The 22167-nt window shown below is 34.1% G+C and overlaps 3 protein-coding genes across 8 annotated transcripts; 2 read left to right on the top strand and 1 right to left on the bottom strand.

Moving 5' to 3' along the window:
- The first annotated feature begins 1095 nt into the window (after positions 1 to 1095).
- On the top strand, positions 1096 to 5820 carry LOC140873713 (uncharacterized). 2 transcript variants are annotated; one of them, XM_073276933.1, is made up of 3 exons: positions 1096 to 1550; positions 1802 to 1886; positions 2671 to 5820. In XM_073276933.1, the coding sequence occupies exon 3, from the start codon at positions 2734 to 2736 to the stop codon at positions 5737 to 5739; it is 3006 nt and encodes a 1001-aa protein (XP_073133034.1). In that variant the 5' UTR covers positions 1096 to 1550; positions 1802 to 1886; positions 2671 to 2733; the 3' UTR covers positions 5740 to 5820. The 2 variants fall into 2 exon arrangements, with proteins under 2 accessions (XP_073133034.1, XP_073133033.1); XM_073276932.1 differs by lacking the exon at positions 1802 to 1886.
- An 812-nt stretch (positions 5821 to 6632) lies between these two features.
- LOC140873722 (uncharacterized) lies at positions 6633 to 11363 on the bottom strand. Of its 4 annotated transcripts, XM_073276950.1 has the most exons (8): positions 11206 to 11363; positions 10789 to 10875; positions 9848 to 9944; positions 9017 to 9569; positions 8225 to 8931; positions 8077 to 8145; positions 7789 to 7987; positions 6633 to 7646 (listed from the first exon to the last, which is right to left on the bottom strand). In XM_073276950.1, the coding sequence occupies exons 3-8, from the start codon at positions 9848 to 9850 to the stop codon at positions 7576 to 7578; spliced, it is 1602 nt and encodes a 533-aa protein (XP_073133051.1). In that variant the 5' UTR covers positions 9851 to 9944; positions 10789 to 10875; positions 11206 to 11363; the 3' UTR covers positions 6633 to 7575. The 4 variants fall into 4 exon arrangements, with proteins under 4 accessions (XP_073133051.1, XP_073133048.1, XP_073133050.1 ...); XM_073276947.1 differs by lacking the exon at positions 9848 to 9944 and having other exon boundaries at positions 6634 to 7646; XM_073276949.1 differs by lacking the exon at positions 9848 to 9944 and having other exon boundaries at positions 6634 to 7646; positions 11081 to 11210.
- Positions 11364 to 17200: 5837 nt separating this feature from the next.
- Positions 17201 to 22119, top strand: LOC140873646 (ASI1-immunoprecipitated protein 3). 2 transcript variants are annotated; one of them, XR_012148088.1, is made up of 8 exons: positions 17201 to 17594; positions 17714 to 17776; positions 19064 to 19759; positions 19902 to 20036; positions 20274 to 20357; positions 21227 to 21379; positions 21458 to 21544; positions 21759 to 21795. XR_012148088.1 is itself a non-coding variant. In XM_073276846.1 (8 exons), the coding sequence occupies exons 1-8, from the start codon at positions 17265 to 17267 to the stop codon at positions 22020 to 22022; spliced, it is 1719 nt and encodes a 572-aa protein (XP_073132947.1). In that variant the 5' UTR covers positions 17201 to 17264; the 3' UTR covers positions 22023 to 22119. The 2 variants fall into 2 exon arrangements, 1 of the variants encoding a protein (XP_073132947.1); XM_073276846.1 differs by having other exon boundaries at positions 21227 to 21286; positions 21759 to 22119.
- The last annotated feature ends 48 nt before the right edge of the window (positions 22120 to 22167 follow it).

Genomic DNA, 22167 nt, shown 5'->3' with positions numbered 1-22167 from the left:
GAATTAGATAGATCGATAATTTAGGTAATGTTTGGAAGAATTTTTGGGATGTTTGGAAGAATTTTTGGGAAACATTTCTCATTTTTTTTCACATATCAATAACGATTCTTGTATAGACGATATTTGATCATTCAACTATTCGAATTAATGAATAGCAATAAGCGAGGGTGCCCCCCACCCCCCATTTAATCTTCCTGCTTTAAAATGTCAACATTTCATTATCCCACCCCACGATTAGTTATGTTTTATTGAAGCAATAAATTAAACAAAATAATGTGATCCATACAAAATATGAATCATTCAATTCAACATCATTGTATGATAATGTATAGCAGAATACTATTTTTTTTAATGCAAATAAACGTCACACAAATGCTGCTAGGCTGATGAATAGGTTTGTTTCAAGTGTTTCAAACTACCATGAATTAAGCTTCAAAATTTTGAAGAACAAGGGGAAAATTACTTATTAAGTGAATGTTTTGGTCTTCTAAAACAAAAATCATTTAATTTTACAACCACCACCCTAAAAATAATTATACTTTATTATGCTCTTATACAACAAATTATATTCTAAAATAAATTATCAAACATTATTTAAAACTAAATCTATGTGATGCGAACTAATCCAATATGTTTTTATATAGCATGGCTTCCATAGTCAAAAGATTTTCTCCCCAACTCCAAGAGAAGAAGATCCAACCCCTCGCCTCCGCTGCCACAACACAAAACATCACTAATTATTAAAGATCTATTTGTTGTTTAATCTCTTCTATTATCTTTACTATATACAACAATGTATCGTTAAATTTAACTATTTTTTCAGTTTATTTGAGTTTTTCATTGTGACATACACCTAAAATTGCATTTTTTGGCATTAGGTGTGAAAAAAGAAGTTGCGATATGGGAGATATCATCAAATTTATGAAATCAAATCGATGACCATTTTAAACATACGAGACTGAACCGGAAAAAAAAACATTTGAATGTATCCAAAACATATATTGAGCCAACAAATGAATTATGATCTTTAGTTTTAATCAAATTGATTGCAACAAAAAACACACACTTTAACATTGCTGGTCCTTTGTTGTTGATTAAAAACCTTTGACACCAAAACAGAGAAAAGAAAACCTTTGACAAAAGCAGCATTCCTCGACAGATCCGTGCTTTTGTGTCGGACCCCACTTGTATCGCGCCGCGTTTCCAATCCTACTCTTCTCCATTTTTCATAAATTTCCCCACCCCTTTTTTCTCAGTTTCACACACATCTGATTTCTGATTATATCTACATTTATTACATATTCATGCATATCTGCGTGAAGGGATCGAATGGGAGGGATTAATGGGATCTTCATCTAGTTGGGAGTCACAGAACAGAAGCGAGAGTGAGGGTGGCCTCCAAGATAACACAGAATAAAGAGAGTGAGAGAAACAGATTGCATTTTTTTCAAATATATATGTAAGTTTATCTGGAGGGGTTTAATGGGTTCTGTGTTTTTGGGAAGAGGGTAAAGAAAGTGCGAACCCATTGGATTTTTTGTTCGGAAAAGGTAAGTCAATTTCCCTAATTTTCTTTCCCCGTGTACTTTTTAATCAAAATCTTTATTGCCCTTTTCGACCAATTTTTAAGAGCAAGTCCGTCTCATGAATAGTAAACTTTTCTTCGTCAATAGTAAAACTTTTCTTACTTACATCCACTCTCCTTCGACAAAATATTCCCTTTTGCGTAGTCAATTGTCGACTTGTGTGAAAACAAAACATGTTTGACGTTTGAGTAATCATTATTGAAAGTATTTAAAAGGTTCCATGAAGATATTTTTGAGAAGCTGCTTGTGGGCTCTACTCAGCGGATTTAAATCGAGTTTTTGTTTGAAGCTTTAGTCCAGGTATAAGGGAATTTGGAAGCGTCGTTTTCGCTTAAGATTTTGCTATTTTATTTACTTAGATTCGATGATTTAACTCGTTGATGCTTTCAACGGTACAAGAGAATTTATGTTTCAGTCGTTTTCATTTGACTTTTTGTAAGGAAATCGTTTTGGGAATCACAATGGATTTGGATACCGTTCGAACAAATCATTGTGGATTCCTGGATTTGATGTGAAAAAGGAAAAATAAGGTTGAAACATTGAGATTGAAATTCGTCTTGTTTGAGTTCTTCAGATCTGATCATGATACTGGGATTTGTCTTTTGAATTATGATTGAGCATCTTTTGTTTTAGCTGTTTCTATGGCATTTGGAGTTTTAAGTTCTTTAGATCTACAATGCTTTAAGATTCAAGCTTTTCATTCTTCGATGCTTCCATTGACTGTCAATTATGATGTTTCATGGTTCAAGACGGGATCGTAGACGATTGAATGTGAAAATTTATCATGTTGCATATGCTTGTAGTAATTGAATCTTTTTAAGCTTTAACTAATGTCTAAATCTGTCTGCTTTTGCAACATTCGATTTTTATGGTCAAAAAAGACATTTTAATTGTATGTAGCTCTATGGTTCTTTTGTTAACATTTTCTTTCATTACAATATGGCTGCAATTTTTGTTTTGCTTTCCTCTGCTTGCTGCACTTTCGGTTTTTCCTTGTGTAATGTGTTGATATAATTCTCTTTTTGGCCTATATTCCAAGTTCTCGTGAATTTATTCATTTTGAAATCTTTGTTCTCTATTTCAGGCGTCTTTTCCTTTTCAAGAATGCATATAATTTCAGCTGACGTCTTATTGCGGGACTGTAAAAATGGATACTCCAGAAGATAGTCGTGGATTCGGACCGTTACCTTATTCGTCTTTAAGGAATCTCTCATCGTCCTCATCAGCATTTTTTTCGGCAAATCAATCACCCTTCTTTTCTCCAAGCGCAAGTACAGGTCTCGTATCTACACGTTCTGACAATCCATGTCAGGCTGCTGTCACAAACTTGGATTCCCTGGATTTGAATAGGCCTGTGGAATCAGAATATTTAGCAAGCTCTACATTTGCCTCAATTAACGTATATCCTGGTGCAACCACGCGCACATTGAATGATCGCAGGAAGTTTGAAAATGTATCTTCAACATTGGGAGTATCTGACAGTCCCTTGTCAAGTTACAACATAGGTCATAAGAATGATTGTTCTGAGCAAAATATTAAAACAAAAGGGCCTAGTAAATTTCTCGAAATCGCAGTGCCCCCAAATTCCTTTTCTTTGAATAGACTGAGGAGTTGTGACGTGTTCATAGGTTTTCATGGACGAAAGCCTTCACTTCTCAGGTTCGCCAATTGGCTCCGCGCCGAGTTAGAGGTTCAAGGTTTGAGTTGTTTTGTGACAGACAGAGCTAGATGTAGAAATTCTCGCAAGCATAGTATCATTGACAAAGCTATGGAGGGTTGTACATTTGGAGTCGTTATCTTGACCAGAAAGTCATTCAGGAACCCATACACCATCGAAGAGCTGCGATTATTCTCCGGGAAGAAGAACTTGGTTCCAGTGTACTTTGATTTGGGTCCTGATGATTGCCTTGTGAGAGATATTATCGAGAAAAGAGGAGATCTTTGGGAAAAATACGGTGGTGAGCTCTGGTTACTTTATGGTGGACTAGAGGAGGAATGGAAAGATTCTGTCAACGCCCTTTCACATACTGACGAGTGGAAACTAGAGGCTCGGGATGGTAAATGGAGAGATTGCATATTAAGAGCTGTCACCCTGCTGGCATTAAGGTTGGGTAGGAGAAGTATTGTGGATAGACTGACCAAGTGGAGAGAAAAAGTGGAGAAAGAAGAGTTCCCTTTTCTTCGGAATGAGAATTTCATTGGTCGGAAAAAGGAGTTGTCCGAGCTTGAATTCTTACTTTTTGGTGACGTCAGTGGAGATGCCGAGAGAGACTATTTCAAACTCAAGGCCAGACCAATGAAAAGAAACTTGACAATTGGCCGTTCGAGGACTAATTCAATGGACGAAAATAGAAGTGATCAATTAAGTGAGAGTAGCAAGCGGAAAGGGAAACAACCACTTGTGTGGAAGGAATCTGAAAAGGAAATTGAATTGCAGAACACCGAGTTTTCTCAATCCCAGCACAGACAAAAATCGAAGAGCAGTAGGAAGCATGGCAGGAGAAAGAGATCTATGAAAGCCATCTATGGAAAAGGAATTGCGTGTGTCTCTGGAGACTCAGGTATTGGGAAAACCGAGCTTCTCTTAGAGTTTGCTCATCGCTTCCATCAAAGATATAAGATGGTATTATGGATAGGAGGAGAAAGCCGATACATTCGACAGAATTACTTGAACTTGTGGTCGTTCTTAGAAATCGATGTAGGGGTGGAGAGCTGCACAGAAAAAAATCGAACCAAGAGCTTTGAGGAGCAAGAGGAAGCTGCAATAGCCAGGGTCCGAAAGGAGCTCATGCGAAATATTCCATTTTTATTAATAATCGATAATTTGGAGAGCGAAAAGGACTGGTGGGATCACAAACTTGTAATGGATCTGCTGCCACGTTTAAGTGGCGAAACTCATGTTATCATTTCCACACGCCTATCTAATGTGATGAATCTTGAGCCCTTGAAACTTTCTTACCTATCAGGGGTTGAGGCGATGTCTTTAATGCTAGGAAGCGTTAGTGATCAATCGATCACAGAAATCGATGCATTACGAGCTATTGAGGAAAAACTCGGAAGGTTAACTCTAGGCCTTGCAATTGTAGGGGCTATTCTATCTGAGCTTCCCATCAGTCCCAGTAGACTTTTGGATACCATTAATAGGATGCCGTTAAGAGATGCAACGTGGAGCGGTCGTGAAAACAATTCATTAAGACGCAACAATTTTCTTTTGCAGCTTTTTGAGGTATGCTTTTCCATATTTGATCATGCTGATGGACCAAGAAGTTTGGCAACTAGAATGGCTCTTGCAAGTGGTTGGTTTGCACCAGCACTGGTCCCTGTATCCATTTTAGCTCTGGCTGCCCATAAGATACCCGAGAAACACCAGAATCAGCAGGTCTTGAAAAAGATTTTACGCTCCTTAACATGTGGTTGCACATCATCATATTCACGGAGATCAGAAGCAGAAGCATCCTCGTTACTTTTGAGATTCAATATAGCAAAAGGCTGTACTAAGGACAGTTTCATTCAGTTCAACCAGCTCATAAAACTCTATGCTCGAAAGAGAGGTGTCACCAGAGTTGCACAAGCCATGGTGCAAGCTGTCACCAGCCGTGGCTTTATATCCAATCACTCGGATCACATATGGGCCGCCTGTTTCTTGCTCCTAGGATTTGGAAAAGACCCTGTAGTTGTTGAGCTCAAGGCGTCAGAGTTGCTTTTTGTCGTGAAAGAAGCGATATTGCCCCTTGCAATTCGTACATTTATGACATTCTCTCGTTGCAGTGCTGCTCTCGAGCTGCTTCGTCTCTGCACAGATGCATTAGAAGCAACTGATCATACGTTTTCCACCCCGGTTGAAAACTGGTTGGATAAGTCCTTGTGCTGGAAACCCGTTCAGACAAATGCGCAGTTAAATCCGTTGCTATGGCAAGAACTCGCATTGGCAAGAGCTACTGTGCTAGAAGTCAGAGCCAAGTTGATGGTACGAGGTGGACAGTTAGATATAGGGGATGATTTAATCAGGAAAGCCATTTTTATTAGAACTTCGATATCCGGTGAAAATCATCCGGAAACGATATCTGCTCGTGAGACGCTTAGCAAACTCACTAGACTTGTTGCCAGTGTTGAAAACCATACTTCATCTGAGACATTTGAGCATAATTTATGATAGAGTTGTAGTGCAAAGTTTTGAATACAAATTCAGAGAAATTTTATACCATTTTTTAGTTGAATATTATGACCTGAATTCTTTCCGCACTTCTCATTGTTTTGTAAATAAACATTTAATTTTATTACTGAGTTTTCTTGTTCTAATATTTTTCTTCGTTTAACGCATCCATCAGCAATTCATATTTTTTCTATTACGACGCGTTTTCTTTTATGAGATGAGATTATATTGACTGCAACGTATAATAATAAATATATATTGCTATAATCTAACAACATAGAGAATAAGTTAATTATATTTAATATATTGGATACATTTTATCTATAAAAAAAAAAGTTAATTATTCAAGTTGTTGCGAGTATTATTTTCGTTACAAGTGAATTTTCACCCAAAAATGACATTAAAACTAATATATTAGCATCTGTCGATAATAAAATAATACGTTTCGCATCCATTTTGTGAAAATTGATTCATATACAAATTAGTAATTACCCTTATAATAATAGCGACATACATTTTGATAATATCTTTAACTTATTATATGTTGTTTCCCAAGTGTGACGTGTACAAAAGCTGTCTTTTATATTGTATTTACGTCTTTAAATTATTTTTCGAGACCGTAAAATTACCATGACTAATATAACTGAAATTTCAAGATTATTAAGTCTACTTTTATAATTTTTATGTTTAATAACAACTTTCTTTCTTCTTTTTTTTTTCTAACAATACACTCTAAAATAAAAATCAATCATCGAGCAGTATAACAACTTTCTTCTGTTATCCTTTATTCTTATATTTCGTGATTTTCTGAAAGCTGATAAGAGAACCAGTTGTAGTTTGCCTAAATCACAAAATTAATATAAAAAGTTGGGTTATGTGGTTACCAGAGCTCCCTCTTCAGTTCCCAGTATCATACATGATCGCTACATATTTCAAAGTCCCCAAGGATCATGGAGATTCCTGCGAGGTACTTCTTCTGGTTCTGGCTTCACTTTCTTGAAACTCGGATTAGATGCGATACAAAAAAACTGAGCTCTCAAATTCAGTCTCCCCAGTGGTGAAGTCTTTATTCGAATTTTCTTCAATGGATAAAAGGTTGCGACAAATTTATTCACCTTCAGTAAAAGTAAGGTGAAAGGTGGGTTGAATGAATTTGCGCTTGGGATGTTGGGCACCATTTTTTTCCAGAATTTCTTCTGAATAACGTCCTCCCATCAAGTGGTGGCGTTCCTCCTTTGCAGTGTCATTGCTGGCTAACACTCTGCTGATTTTGGCTTCTCACGATCTCGGGATTTCAATTTTCTGCTGGGAAATGTGATTGTTGATTGCATGGTGAGTACGGGTTTGGGGGTACTACATGGATTGCCTATGGGGCTGCTGTAGTTCTCTCTACGGTCTGAGAGTCAAGCTCGTGTCTGTGGCGTTAGTGACTAGAGAAGAAGAAGAAACCCAAGTTTTCATTTTCTAAGTACCTCTTGGTTGTCATTTTCTAAGTTTAATTGTCATTTTAGCTGTGATTGGGATGTTGATTATATCGGTTAGCAGGTCAACAGAAGGGTGGTTCAAACTCAAAAAATTAGCTTACAAGGGCCTTCAAAATTTATCAGCCGATGCATAATTGTTACAGAAACAACATAAGATCGCTACACAAACAAGATGCTTGTCATAGAAAGCTAAAAACAAAGAAATGTTTTGACCAAGCAACACACTTAAATTACAAATTAGCAAAACCAAACTAGTTTTCCAGGTAAAATGCATGTGTTTCCTATTCTGAAATCCACCAGGTACCTGACAACAGATATAAGCTAACCTTGAAGATCCCAGAAATATGAAATATCATGATGGTACGACCGTGTCTTCTCTACCATAAATGCGTTGAAGCTCCCGGGTTGCAGCTTGATATGATGCTGGTAAATAAAACATCAAGAAAAAACATAATTTAATTTCCTAGTGGAGAAAATAAAGAATTGAATGAGATATTATTAGGACCTACCTAGATGAACACTAATCCGTCTCCGGATCCAGGGATAAAGAAAGAAATGGGCTCACCTTTCCAATTATGGAAATTTTTCTGGTTGATAGGGGAGCCCGTCACATTCTGAATCGCTTCAAATAGTATTTCCTGGGGGGTACTCCTCAGTTCTTGAACCACTGCATAGATAGTCTTCCCATTCTCAAAGTAAATATGGTTATTTGGGTGTTTGGTTTTGCAACCAGCATGGCGCTCGAACTCATAAGCATTGATAACCTGCACAGTGCAAGGACGCAAACTTAGCACAAGAGTTAATTCAAGCTTCAACATTGTCAGGAAACCATCTTCACAATACGAGTTGTTACCTTTGAAAGCTTACAATCCTGGCAGCTACACAAGTAACCCGTCCCTTTTACCACACCTCGAAGATTCTTCTGCATGCCTCCATAACATTGCTCAGGTCAAGAGAAAGGCCGCGAAAATAAATGAAAACCAAATAATAACTAATTTTACCTCTCTTGACCATGATATATACTTCACTGGAATCCCATCAAGTATGCCAGTTGATAATAAGCTTTTAACATTTGCAGGGAAGTTGTTTGAAGTTCCTTTTTTTGTCTTAGGTTCTAAACTCTTGGGTGTGCCATCTGTCCTTGAAGCAGCTACCGAGGCAACATTTGCAGTTATCTGTTCCACGGAATTTCTCTGTCCCAATGCTGCAGAAGATTGAGCAGACAATTGACTTACCAAAATATCACGGCTGCATATGAGTCTGCCAGAGGTGTCACTATCAACAGGGTCATCCTGCAAGCGGCCAAAAGAAATAGTAGTTTGTTCATCATTCTCATGATTCTCACCCAATGATAGCATCATAGAATTTTCTTTGCTGTGGACCGTTCTTTGTGGCATAAAGGTTACATCTTGCCGACTATGAACATATGTTGCTGATGTAAAATCTCTGTCACCCTTATTATAAGTAGAACTCGCAAGTATATTGAATGTTTCATTGGCTTTATTGTAGAAAGGGTCCATTGCAAAGAAATTCTCCTGCCCCTGGCAAGTCGAACCAATTGACACGAAATTGCCACTGCTTTTTTCAATTGAACCAGTATCATAGTTCCTTCTGTTGAAGGCTTGACCAACAGAGAGCATATTGTCATCTATCCCACTAAAGAACTGATTCTTAACCGTAGCATCTCTCTTGCTGCCAGCCTGTTCAACTGAAATAAAATTTTCATCCATTATTAAACGCAGAATCCACCAAAATAGTTGTATTTTAAGTAGATTTAAGTAACAAGATACTACCATTCTGAAACATGGTGCATGGCTTTTCATTTTTCTTTCCAGGGTTAGAGTTCTGAACAAATTCAGGCAAGCAATTCTGTAAGATCCTTATATCATTAACCATTACTTTCCTAACTCCTGAATTTAGACATAAAGGATCTTCCACAGTTTGAGACATGGAAAAACAGGTTGATGAGTCAATTTCAAATTGATCCTCAGAACCCCCCTTTTCCATATGAGGCTCAGCAGAAACAGTGGAGAAGACATTCTTCTGAGAAAGATTTGAACTCTGAACAGTCTTGGGGTTGACGAGGTGGTCACCTATATGACCTCCTGACTGAGAACTGGAAATGTCACTCCATAAAGGATAACTCGTTACTGTAGCTACTGAACTTGTTCCTTTGTTATCAGATTCTATCGCTTGCTTCTTGTTGAAGAATAGCTCTTGCTCATGTGAGCCAACAAACCACTGATAACCACGCTTGTGCTCATTTCTAGTCGAGGAATCAGCCACCTCTCCATTATCCTGAGAACCAGATCTAATAGGAATCCAAATTCCATTGTTTGGAAAAGACTGCAAAAACCAAATAGAATCACACTAAAGTAACACCATGAAACATAGGGTAAAGTAACCTCTGTCACGCATAGGTCAATTCTTGGTGTTTTTCAGGTTGGATGATTGATAAAGATTTTAACCAGATAATCGTATAATCATCCATGAGTGCCATGAATACAAAGGAGATGAATTTGGACTAAACCATGAACCATGGTTACGGGGAAAGGCACAAAAAGAAAATAAAGAACAGCTCAAAATATTAAAGCAGATAGGAAATCTGAAATTGTACTAACTACCATATCCTCATCTTTCCAAGGGACAAGAAAACAGATTCAAATGGATCTTAATTTATTTATAGGAAAGGATTCACACTTCATCAACATCAAGACATACCTTTTTACACCAAATGAAGAAAAGCCAAAGCTAGTGTCTAGAAGGAATAGGATGAGAAAGCCAATAACGAGGAGAATAATTAGTTCCGTGATAACTTATATACAAGTGTTGTTTAGATTGTGGATCCCAAAATGGGAATAGATACCCAAAAATCATATTATCCATGTATTGGAAGTACACATCATAAAGTTTTCAGAATTATTGTAATAATGATAATCACATCCGTAAAATAGATAAGCCCCGAGATATGGATGAAGAGTTCTACAATTTTTGAATGATGTGTATGCCATTAGATAGGAACTCATCAGAGCTCTGCAGAATTTCCTTTTCCTATTTTCCGTTACATTTTAACACACCAAGAAAATCAAGATTTCTGTCTTTTTTTCTGGTTGCATTTTTTGCTCTTAACCGACATAACATCATGAACTTTACAAACATCCATTGCAAGCAAACACGTTGCTGAATAATACATCAGCACCAATTAATTTTCTTAAAGCAAATTCCTTCAGTTTAAAATCTTTCCACTGAATAGATATGGGACAATTACACATCTCGCAAATGCAAAAGCCTACATGCAGATCACATCTTTCAGTTACTCCAAAAATCTTAAGGCACGCCATTGTTATATCAAATCATCAACATGTTCAGCAAGGCAAACTTATCTAAACTAAAATAACAAATCCTGATCCATTGCCATGAATTAAAATTTATTTGATGATTCACTAAAAAAATCTGAAGAAATTATTCGAAATAGGTACATGGTAGAAAATAAAAGCCAGGGAAACGAAGCCAAGACAAAATTAAAACTACAATATTTTTGCTGGATTCATTAATGGAGATGTACCATTTTCACTTCAGCTTGGAAAGAAAGAAACTCAGCTCATTCGATCAAGTCCCCTGCTTCAATTGTGCCAACTAATGCGCCAAGAAACTGATGCATAAATAAACAAATTAACAGAAAATCGAAGAAACTTTTCATCCAAACAAAAAAAATAAAGAATCAATTTTCATTTCAAAAAACAAAGTTTCGCCAACCTAGTAGCACTGAACACTCAATAAAATTCTTAAACCCTCAATATATTCTCACAAAAATGTAAAAAAACAATCCACTAGCATACATTGATAAATTCGCGTACATTGGATGCTCAACGAGCCTGCAAATCGGATGCATTTCATGAAATGAAATCCACCCGTAACCCTAAGTAGTACTCAGCGCTCGGGTGCAGTATTCTACGAGTTCATAGTCGAAAAAAAGTTATACCTTCGCCGGAAACTAAGCAGAGGCTAGCGATGTAAGATCCCGGCGATGCTGCGGCAAAGGAAATGAAACGGTTTTTTTAGCTGTCCGCGTTTTTTTAATAATAATATGTTTTTTTTTGTGAAAAGTGCAGAAAGGCCGCACTGTACTTTGAGAAAGCGACGTTTCGACTCGTGGAATTGCCATATAAAAAGGGTTTCGAATCTCTCAAGTTGGTTCGTGACATTGTTTCACCCTGACATAAGGTGATTCATGATATTGTATATTTTTATTTATACAAAAAATATAGCTATTTATTATAAACAAAAAGTAAATTTGACTTCTCATAAATAAAAATTAGACCGTTTCACGAGATATCAAATCATTGTTGTATACACCACAGAGAATAACTCATTGTTTTGTATACACCTGATATCTATCACTGTCATGTATTCAATTTTCTTCCTAATTCTTATATCCGACGAAGATCCTACCCAAATATTCTATTATCTACTACAATTACATTTAAATTTGATTTATTTCGATAAAATTATGTTTATTTATCAATTTCTTAAGAAATAAAAATCATATAAGAAATAATAAAATATTATAAATAATTTATTTTAATATCATTATTTTACAAAAATAACTTTTGTTTTATCAAAAAGAATTTCGTTTCATCCAACTACCATCATTCAACAAAAAGTAACTTAGAATTAATATTTATTTAACATAAACGTATATGCATATATATATATATATATATATATAATCGGATATTCGAGTTGGATATGGGTAAGATGTTACTACATCCGCATTCATCTCCCAACCCAAAAAAAAATTATTTTCAATAACCAATATAATTTCAATAAATTTGAAGATGAGTAATGTGTTAAGAGAAAGCCAAGTAACGAGATTTATGACATTATTGTGTGTTGATTATTATGGCATCTACATCGTTTCTTCTAGCCATCTCATCATTACGGATTTATCATTCTAAAATCACAGACACATCAATCCATTTGTTTTGGTTCTTCTAGATGACGATACAAAGTACAAACACATCAATGGCATCTGCATCATTTCTTCTAGCCACCTCATCATTACGAATTTATCCTTATAATCCTTCTAAAATCACAAACATATCAATCCATTTGTTTTGGTTCTTCTGGATGACGATGCAAAGTAAAACACATCAATCCATCTGTATTTCATCGATTCTTCGGGTGGAATGAGACATTCACACTTCATAATTTGAGGTATGATTAAGAATCCCGATTCTTATTTTGTTTTTGCTTCGGAGGCAGCAGGAGAGTTTGGATGAAATGAACAAGAAAAAAAAGATAGAGAATGTTAGAGTTATGGAAGGGAGGATAAAAAGTGTATTGACTCGTATATAACATGACCCAGATCCATGATCTGTATCTTTGTTCTCATTTTTTCGCGAAAAATCATAAAAAATATTCCTAAATGTTTTTCAAAAATTATACTTGGAGAACAATTTTAAGAAAAAATTTCAAAAGATAGTCTTCAAAAATTAGTTAACTCTCCATTAAATTCAAAGGGTAATGTTGAAACTATGAATTTTTTTTGCTACGGTATTTTATTTTATTAATATTAATATTAATACTATATATAACAATAATAATGGTAATGATAATACTTAATATTATTAATGATATAATAATATCAATAATATCAAAAATTTATTAATCATACAAAATATAATTATAATTATATTGATAATAATAATTAATATGATTATTGTCATAGTGTTATGATCTATGTAATTTTGATAATTGTTATAACAAAAAAAACATATAAAACGAAAAACATCAAACAGTTTTAAGTTTCTATTATCTAATTTAATCCAAATATTTTTTTAAAAAAAACCATACGACTTATTAAAAAATATTTTATAAAATTCTAGAATTTATAAGCCGTTTTAAATAAAAATAGTCAAATCTATATATATATATAAAAACAGAGTTTTTACTAAATATAGTAGTTTCACGCCAAAACGTACTTACTATAAATAAAAATTATGGATGATATTGATTAAAACTACAGATAATGCGTGTTTTTGTTCAAATAATAGCAATAATATGATGATTAAAGTTGTAGATAATTTCTTTGGTTCAAATAATTCTAATAATTTTTTGTTTAAATTTGTAAAAATAAATTTATATTTACTACTTTTATCAATAAATTTCAATTGATTTATTGTGTCCATATAAAAATTAATCTTACCAAAAATATCATAAATAATTTAAATATCGTGTGTGTATATATATATATATATATATATCAAATTAATCTTATAAAAAATATCGTGAATAATTAACACATAAAATTTAAATGTTATATATATATGTGTGTGTGTGTGTGATAGTTTCCTAAAATAATAATAATAATAATAATAATATGATAATTTCTCAAAATAATAATAATAATACAACAGTTTCGGTTAAAAATTGAAAATTTCTAAATTTAAATGAATTGAAATAATAATAAAAAACTTACGACACAACTTAAAACATTTATATATGCTATACATATTTTTTTTATAAATGCTATATATATATATATATATATATATATTTGTGTGTGAGATAGTAGTAATAAGGAGATATGGTAATTTCTCAAAATAATAATAATAAAAATAATAATACATCATTTTCGGTTCAAAATTGAAATTTTTTGAATTTAAATGTTAGTATATCACCATTTTATCTTATTAAACGAATTCTAAATAATTGGCAAATCTAAATTTAAATGTTATATATATATATATATATATATATATATATATATATATATACCAGATCAAATCCTATTAAATATATTTAATATACCAATAAATTTACATATTTGATATTCTATCTTAACAACATATAAAAATTAATCTTATAAAAAATATAGTAAATATATATATATATACCAACTAGGTAATTTATATAATTTCAAATAAAAAACTTACGACACAATCTAAAACATTTATATATACTATACATATAGTTTTTAAATTATATACATATATATATATATATATGTGTGTGATTGTTTCTAAAAATAATAATAAGATATGATAATTTCTCAAAATAATAATAAAAATAATAATACACCAATTCGTTAAAAATTGAAAAAATTTGAATTTTAATTAATTAAAATAATAATAATAAAATTACAACACAACCTAAAACATCTATGTATGTTATATATAGTTTTCATAAATGCTATAATATATATATATATATATATTTGTGTGTGTGATAGTTTAATAATAAGGAGATATGATAATTTCTCAATATAATAATAATAAAAATAATAATACACCAGTTTCGGCTCAAAATTGAAAAATGTTGAATTTAAATGTTAGCATGTCGTCATTTTATCTTATTCAAAGAATCTTAAATAATTGACACATCCAAATTTAAATGTTATATATATCTCAGATCAATTCCTATATCAATATATTTAATATATTAATAAATTTACATATTTGATATTCTATCTTAACAGCATATACAAACTAATCTTATGAAAACTATCGTAAATAATTAAAAAAATTAAAATTTAAATGATATATATGTCTAATTAATGTATAAAAATATCATAAATAATGAACACAACAAAATTTAAATCTACGAATTAGCTAGGTAATTTATATAATTTTAAATAAAAAAACTTACAAGACAACCTAAAACATTTAAATCATTTTATGTTAACAGTACAATAGTTGAAACTTGCATAAGCTTACATGAATGTCTAATATTTTTTTTTTTTTCAGATATGAAAAAATTTTAGCTACTGATCATGGCCATTCAAAAACAGATTAAATTTGTTTACATTTCGATACACGCATTATAATACTTACACAATTATATGTTTATAATTTGAGAAAAATTCTCATAGGTTTGGATTCATGTCTACGTAATCCCATAACGTATGAGATCTAGATATACAACTATCACCTTTTGGATTCATGTCTACGTAATGCCATAAATTTTTTGTTGGATACGCTATTGAAGCTATACATATACAATTTTATATTTTTATTTTTTATTTGTATAATTGACATTGAATGATGATGAAATTAGAAACTATGTCTTAGTTGAAATTGAAAAAATATTGCGAAGCTTTGGAAAGAGTTTACGTGAATTCGAGTCAACGTCATTTTCCAGTGATCAATATTTTCAGTATTTACCAATTAGATTAATATATGATGAGTTGTGGTTTGATTGACGATCTTTATCAGAAGAACGTGATATTCTCCTTAATGATTTGAACTATGAGCAATGTCATGTATATGATACGATAATAAATGCAGTTCATACAAATAAGGAAGGGTTTTTTTTGTTATATGGATATGAAGGTACTGAAAAAACATTTGTTTGGAAGATTGTATCTACATTTTTTAGATCGGAGGGAGAAATTGTGTTGAATGTGACATCCAGTGGTATAGCGTCTCTTCTATTGCCTGGTAGAAGAACTGTTCATTCCCACTTTGCAATTTCATTTAATCCTAATGAGTAATCAACATGCAATATCAAACAAGAGAGTCCTCTTGCGGAGCTTATTATAAAATCTAAACTTATCATTTGAGATGAAACTCCAATGATGCATAAGTATTGTTTTGAAATTTTAGATAAAAGTATGAAAGATATAATGAGATTTGTCAATCACTCAAGCCTTCATTTGTTGTTTTCGGTGGCGATTTTCGACAAATATTGTTTGTTATTCAAAAAGATAGTAGACAATATATTGTTCTCGCCACCTTCATTCGTCGCATATCTGGAGACATTGCACGATTTTGAGATTGACGACAAACATGCGGCTACAAAATTTAGGTTCTGATGAAGATTGTTCAAAATGAAGGAATTTTTGGATTGAATTGATAATATAGGAGATGGAAAAATTGGAGAAACAAACGATGGCTATGCAACGGTCGATATTTCTAATGATCTTTTGTTAAAATATTGCAATGATCCTATTGCAGCAATAGTTGAGAGTACGTATCCATCTTCAGACATATGTATCACCGACACTGCATATTTTCAACAGAGGGCTATTTTATGGCCTCTACTCTCGATGTTGTTCAATCCGTAAGCGAATACATGATTTCTCAAAATCACTCCGAGGAAGGTTGTATTTAAGTTTTGATACATTGTATTACTCAAATAGAAAGAAATGTCGATCTACTGCATGATGTGCATACCCCTGAAATAAGATGTTCTCGAGTATCAAATCACAAGTTAAACTTGAAGGTTGGAACTCCAATTATGTTGCTGCGGAACATAGATCATATCTTGGATTATGCAATGGTATTAGATTGATTGTGACGAGGCTTGGAAACCATATTTTGGAAGGATAAATTCTTACTGGAATTAATGTAGGTCATAAAGTGTTTATTTCAAGAATGTCATTGACCTTTTTGATTCAAGACTTCCTTTTAAATTTGAATGAAGATAATATCCTTTGATTGTATTATACGCAATGACAATCAACAAAAGTTAAGGTTAATCATTGTCTCACGTAGGACTTCTTTTAAAGAACCCCTTTTTTAGTCATGATCGGTTATACGTTGCTATATCCAGGTTTACGAATTTTTGGGGTCTAATAAATTTGATTTGTGATAGTGACCGTGACATCAACCAAAAAAATATAACGACACATGTTGTGTTTAAGGAAGTTTTAAAAATTTTTAGAATAATTTTTTGGTTTTCTAATTGTCTATAATTCATTAATATTTTTGTAATTTAAATTTTTATTCAATTGCTCATACTTATTAATTTGAATAATTAATTATATAAAATAACATTCCGTGCATCGCACGGATGAAATACTGGTACAAAACAAAGACAAGATAATAAGATATACAAAGTTCAATGCAAATCTACCCGGGCACGATGGCAAAAGTGTTAATAATATAAAACCCGAGGGACATTTCCGTAACCGGCTCATCCGCTCTATAAATTCATTTCCCAGTGTCACCACTTGGCGCGTTAAATTCCCGTAAGTGGAAATTATCGTCTGTTTTTTTTCCCGACTCCCCTCTGAGAGACTTGAAAGTGAGGAGAAAAATGCGCAATCGCCGCATTGCACACGTGCCGACCAGCGATGACGAGGACGACGCGCCGCTGCAACAGCCTCGTGACTCTCCGGGGGATGAAAACCAGAACCAAAGGAAGCGCAAAAAGGTGTACCTATCGGACGACGAGGATGAAAGAGAGGTGAAATCGCACGGAAAAAGGAAGAAAATGGAGGAGAAAGAAGAGCCGGAGCCGGAAGATGAGGAGCAGGAGGATGCAGTTGCGCAGCCGATGGGCGAGGTAGTTAGGGTTTCTGGGAAAGGGAGAGGAAGGAGGAATCATTATGACTCATTTGAGCTCGATGGTCTTCAATATCATCTCGTGAGTTGTTTGGTTTGGCTTTTTTTTTTTTTTTTTTGTTATTATATCTGAAAATTATGCATGTATAATACATTTGTGTTAATTGCTTCAATTATCTCACTAATTTGATTAATTTGTAGGAGGATCCCGTGCTTTTAGCTCCTGAGAGAGAAGATCAGAAGCCTTATGTGGCCATAATTAAGGTAGCTATTTCTCACGCCTTAGTTCCTCTGAAAGACAAGGTGATGTGATGAATGCAGGCTTCTTTGTAGACAACTACCACTTTGAGAACTTGAAGTCGTGTTGGTATCCATCTAGTGTAATTGAACACTTAGTTATTGATAGTCTTCGTGAATATTGTGTTTGTGTATTGAATATATGTTAGGTTATAAACCCATGGTATCCATCTAGTGTAAATGAAAACTTAGTTATTGATAGTCTTCGTGAATTTTTTTTTTATTTTTATTGAATATACATTTGGTTATAAACCCATGAGTTGTCCATTCCAAAAAACTTGCCTATTGGGTGAGATTACTTCAAGGTTTTATAACTCACTCTTTGTTAGTTTTATTATTCAATATGGGACAATTGTAACATTGCCGACCCCTTGAGAAGCCAACGTCCGCAGCGGCCCAATCTAGACGGCTTTCATTCACCCTTCATCCTGTGGTACTACCACTTTCTTAGGTCGTCTACGCCGGCTCTCAACGAGAGTACCAATGTTAGGTCATAAACACATGAGATGTTCATCCCAAAAGGCAAGCCTTTTGGGTGAAATTACTTCAAGGCTTTATAACTCATTTTTTTTAGTTTTATTATTCAATGTGGGACAAATGTAACAATATATGTCTGGTATTTATTCTCCTGGTTCTGAGTGGTTTTTCGGTTTACATTGTGAGTTCTTTGTTATAAAATTTTGCAACAATGATGGTACGCAACTAGACAGATTAATTGAAACACATTTCAGTTGTGAAATAGGTGGTCATGGGCTTCCAGTTCTATGTAAGTCTGTTCTCTATTTCTGCTGATTGATGACAAAGTTTCATGATCTTAGTTTTTTGTTGTGGTATAAAATGTTCTGGAGTCTCAGTTGATGTCCTCTGTTCATTAAAGTTAGTGCCACTGTCGTGGTAATTTTAATTGTGTTCTTTTTTGAATTTCATTTCTTACATCTCGAGAGTAAGTATATTGGTCCAATGTATGCAACTGATTTCTTATTTGCATGAAATCTGCTACTTGAAACATCAAATATACTAGCTATTCCCATGATATCATTTGTTGCTTCCTTTCATTTATGATTTTTATCACGAAACTTGGAATTAATAATATGTTAAGATATGATTCTACTTGGCTGAAAAATGGATTTTGTATGATTTGGTTCTGATTGATGCTAGAGTTCACTATATATTTCTCACGTAAAAAGATTATGTTATATGATGCAATCGACCGACTTTGTTGTAATTGGTATTGAATTGATCATTTGTGAACAGGACATCACTCAAACTTGGAGTGGTGACATGATGGTAACTGGGCAATGGTTTTACCGTCCGGAGGAGGCAGAAAAAAGAACCGGTGGAAATTGGGAATCACGTGATACAAGGGAACTGTTTTATAGTTTCCACCGAGATGAAGTACCTGCAGAATCTGTCTTGCACAAGTGTGTGGTGCACTTCATACCACTACATAAGCAGATTCCTAATCGCAAACAACACCCTGGTTTCATTGTTCAAAAAGTATATGATACTGAACAGAGGAAGCTTTTTAAGCTAACAGACAAAGATTATGAAGACAATAAACAACAGGAACTGGATGATCTTGTTCAAAAGACTCTTAAACGGCTTGGTGATGTTCCAGATCTTGAACCTGAGGATATGGTCGTGGATCGGGAAGATCAAATAAAGAGTAAACGACTTATTAAGAAAAAGAGCATGACACCTTTGGATGTTTCTAGGGATAACGAATGTTTTAGTAAATCGCAACTACTTAAAGCAGAAACTCCAGGAAGCACTGGTGTAGGTACATCTGAATATAATACAATTCTTTCAAACCTTATGCTGTTGACTGGGGAAACACAGCGCGACAAATGGTTAGAGAAGCTTCTGCAATCAGTTCAATTCATATGCTCTCCAGTGAACAGTGAGCAGAATGATGTGGAAAAAAGGGGCGATCCAGATGCGGGAAATAAGGTTTGCAATTTTAGGGTTTGGAGCCTTTGTCTTAAATGTGAAACATTCAATGGAATAAACACTATTTCTTAGGAGATAGGGTAAATTCCTGTTAATCTTATAAAAACTTTACTGTTTCATTTTTTCTATTTATATTTTATAGGTAGATGAGTCATTTGACTGGCCAGATGCAGCTGTCCACACCATAGTTGCTCTTGAGAAAGCTGCACATGACTCACTTTCTGCAGATTTCCAGAAGTACAACCAAAAGTTGCGGCAGCTGGCATTTAATCTTAAGGTAGCTAGTGTTGGAGTTTATGTTGATCTTATGCAGAAGTATCTCTGATATGGCTGTTGCATATCCTGTTCAACACACCAAACAACGTACTGTTTTGTTTTTGGACACTGCATTCGTGGAAATTTAGACCTTTTCATGCCATCTTTGCAGCATCGATTCCGTAATATTAGTTGACGTTATGATTTAGATACAATTAATGGCATTTCTTTCTTTTTTTTTAATAAAAAAACTTGACAGAGCAATGCCGTATTGGCACGACGTCTTCTGAAAGGTGAGTTGGACTCTGCACAGATACTGAATATGTCACCCAATGAGTTGAAGGTACCAACTTCTACTTTCTTAGAATTAAGCTTTCATTACATTGTTTTCTCTTCTTATAGTCTGTCAGCATGTTTTTATTTGGTATCGTTGGATATTATTGGAAACTGAACTTGAAATTTGACTTTAATGTGGGTTCTGTTATTTTTTTTCCACATTGAGTGCCTTCTGTTGGCAATGCATTTTTGGGTAGATATTATTAGCAATATTTGTCATCAAACCTTTTCTTTCTGCATCCATGGCTATGTTTTACCAAAAATTTTGTAGGTGGTTGTTTTTTTCTCAGTTCAAATGGAATGTTGATTCCTATTTTCTTTCAATTCTTTTCATACGCTCCACTAAGACGAGCCTTGTTCCACTGGGGTTCAACAGCTAGAATTATTGATTGTACAAGCGTCCATGTTGGCATACTTTCTCAGAAGGTGGACATTTTCTACTGCTGTCCTTCGATGGGAACTTTCTTTTGATTTAATTTTTGGGACCCTTTCTTCGGGGCGGTGCAAGGGAAGTGAATTTATGTTAGTTGTTGATTTATCAACTGACATGTTAGGAGCTTAATGGCTTGGGATATGTTGATTGGTCTCTAGTGGTCAACTGGACCGATCAATCCATGTTTTTTTCTCCAAAGTAAATACATATGTAATTTTTTTCCCGATTATTTATTCAAACCATCTTGTCCTATGTAGAAGCGACTGTTACTTCATTAACCGTTACGGTAAGATTTAAAAGATGCAAGTGAGCACGAGTCCAAGTGAAGGCCACATCGGGTTTTGAAAACGGTTGAATTATTATTCATTGTGAGAAAGTCACAAAGCCTGAATTTGATTCAACTGGGAAGTTCCTTTTATCTAATTCATGATTTGTTTTTGCAGGAAGGTTTAACATCTGAAGAGATTTCTAGCAGGGAGCCGGAGGAATCTGGCATTATGCAGGTTGTATTGGCTGTTTCTATCTGATGTTTTGAGGCTGTGAGCGCGACGTCTTCTTGCGATAAATTACTGCACTGATCCTACTTGCTCTGTAGAGTTAATAATTCAACTTTCGGATTTTTTTTTCTATGATAACCACTGTTCTCTGATAAGTTTTTCATTGTCGAGCCCCAGATGACAGATGCTCGTTGCAAAAGATGCATGGAGAAACAGGTGGGATTGAGGGAAATTATTCAGACTGGACATGGTGATCGCTACCAGGTTTTGTTTTTTTTAATGAGTATTTAACACTAGCCTTCCATGTGGGTATTAAAAACTTAGGATATCTTTCTGCCAAAAGAAAAATATAAGATATATCATTCTGCCAAAAGAACAATATAAGATATATTACAATTACATGGTAGATGGCCTAATAGTGATGAGCAGCAAATACTTTCATGTTCTAAACCATAATGTTTTTGTGTTGTGTTCCCAGTTGGAGTGTAATGCTTGTGGGAACACCTGGTATGCTTCCAGGGATGATGCTGCTACTCTGACCATAGAAGGTCCAAGTTCTGCAAAAACGGTTGGCATTGCACCGCTGGCTACCGCCAAGTTTGAAGATGTTGAGAAGAATTTGATTAGTCCACGTGGAGTTGAAAGGGGGGCTAATGATGTATTAAAGAAGGCGTCGGAAGCATATGTACCGGTGTTAGATAACCAGCAATTGTCAAACAAAACCTTAGCTGAAAAAAACTAGCGTAGGTGACACTTTGGTAGTTAATCTTCTGGTACTGGTGTGGTTATGTGTGCTTTATTTGATGCCCGTTTTGTAAAAAAGAACATTAAGTAGTCCAGCAGGGTGGTATGCCTCTTATGTTTTGTAAAGCATATAGTCAACAGGG

The sequence above is a fragment of the Henckelia pumila genome, unplaced genomic scaffold (assembly GCF_033568475.1).
Source record: "Henckelia pumila isolate YLH828 unplaced genomic scaffold, ASM3356847v2 CTG_80:::fragment_1, whole genome shotgun sequence".
Taxonomy (NCBI): Eukaryota; Viridiplantae; Streptophyta; class Magnoliopsida; order Lamiales; family Gesneriaceae; genus Henckelia; species Henckelia pumila.
Note: the sequence above shows the minus strand (reverse complement) of the source record. Positions and strands in the feature narration are given on the sequence as shown.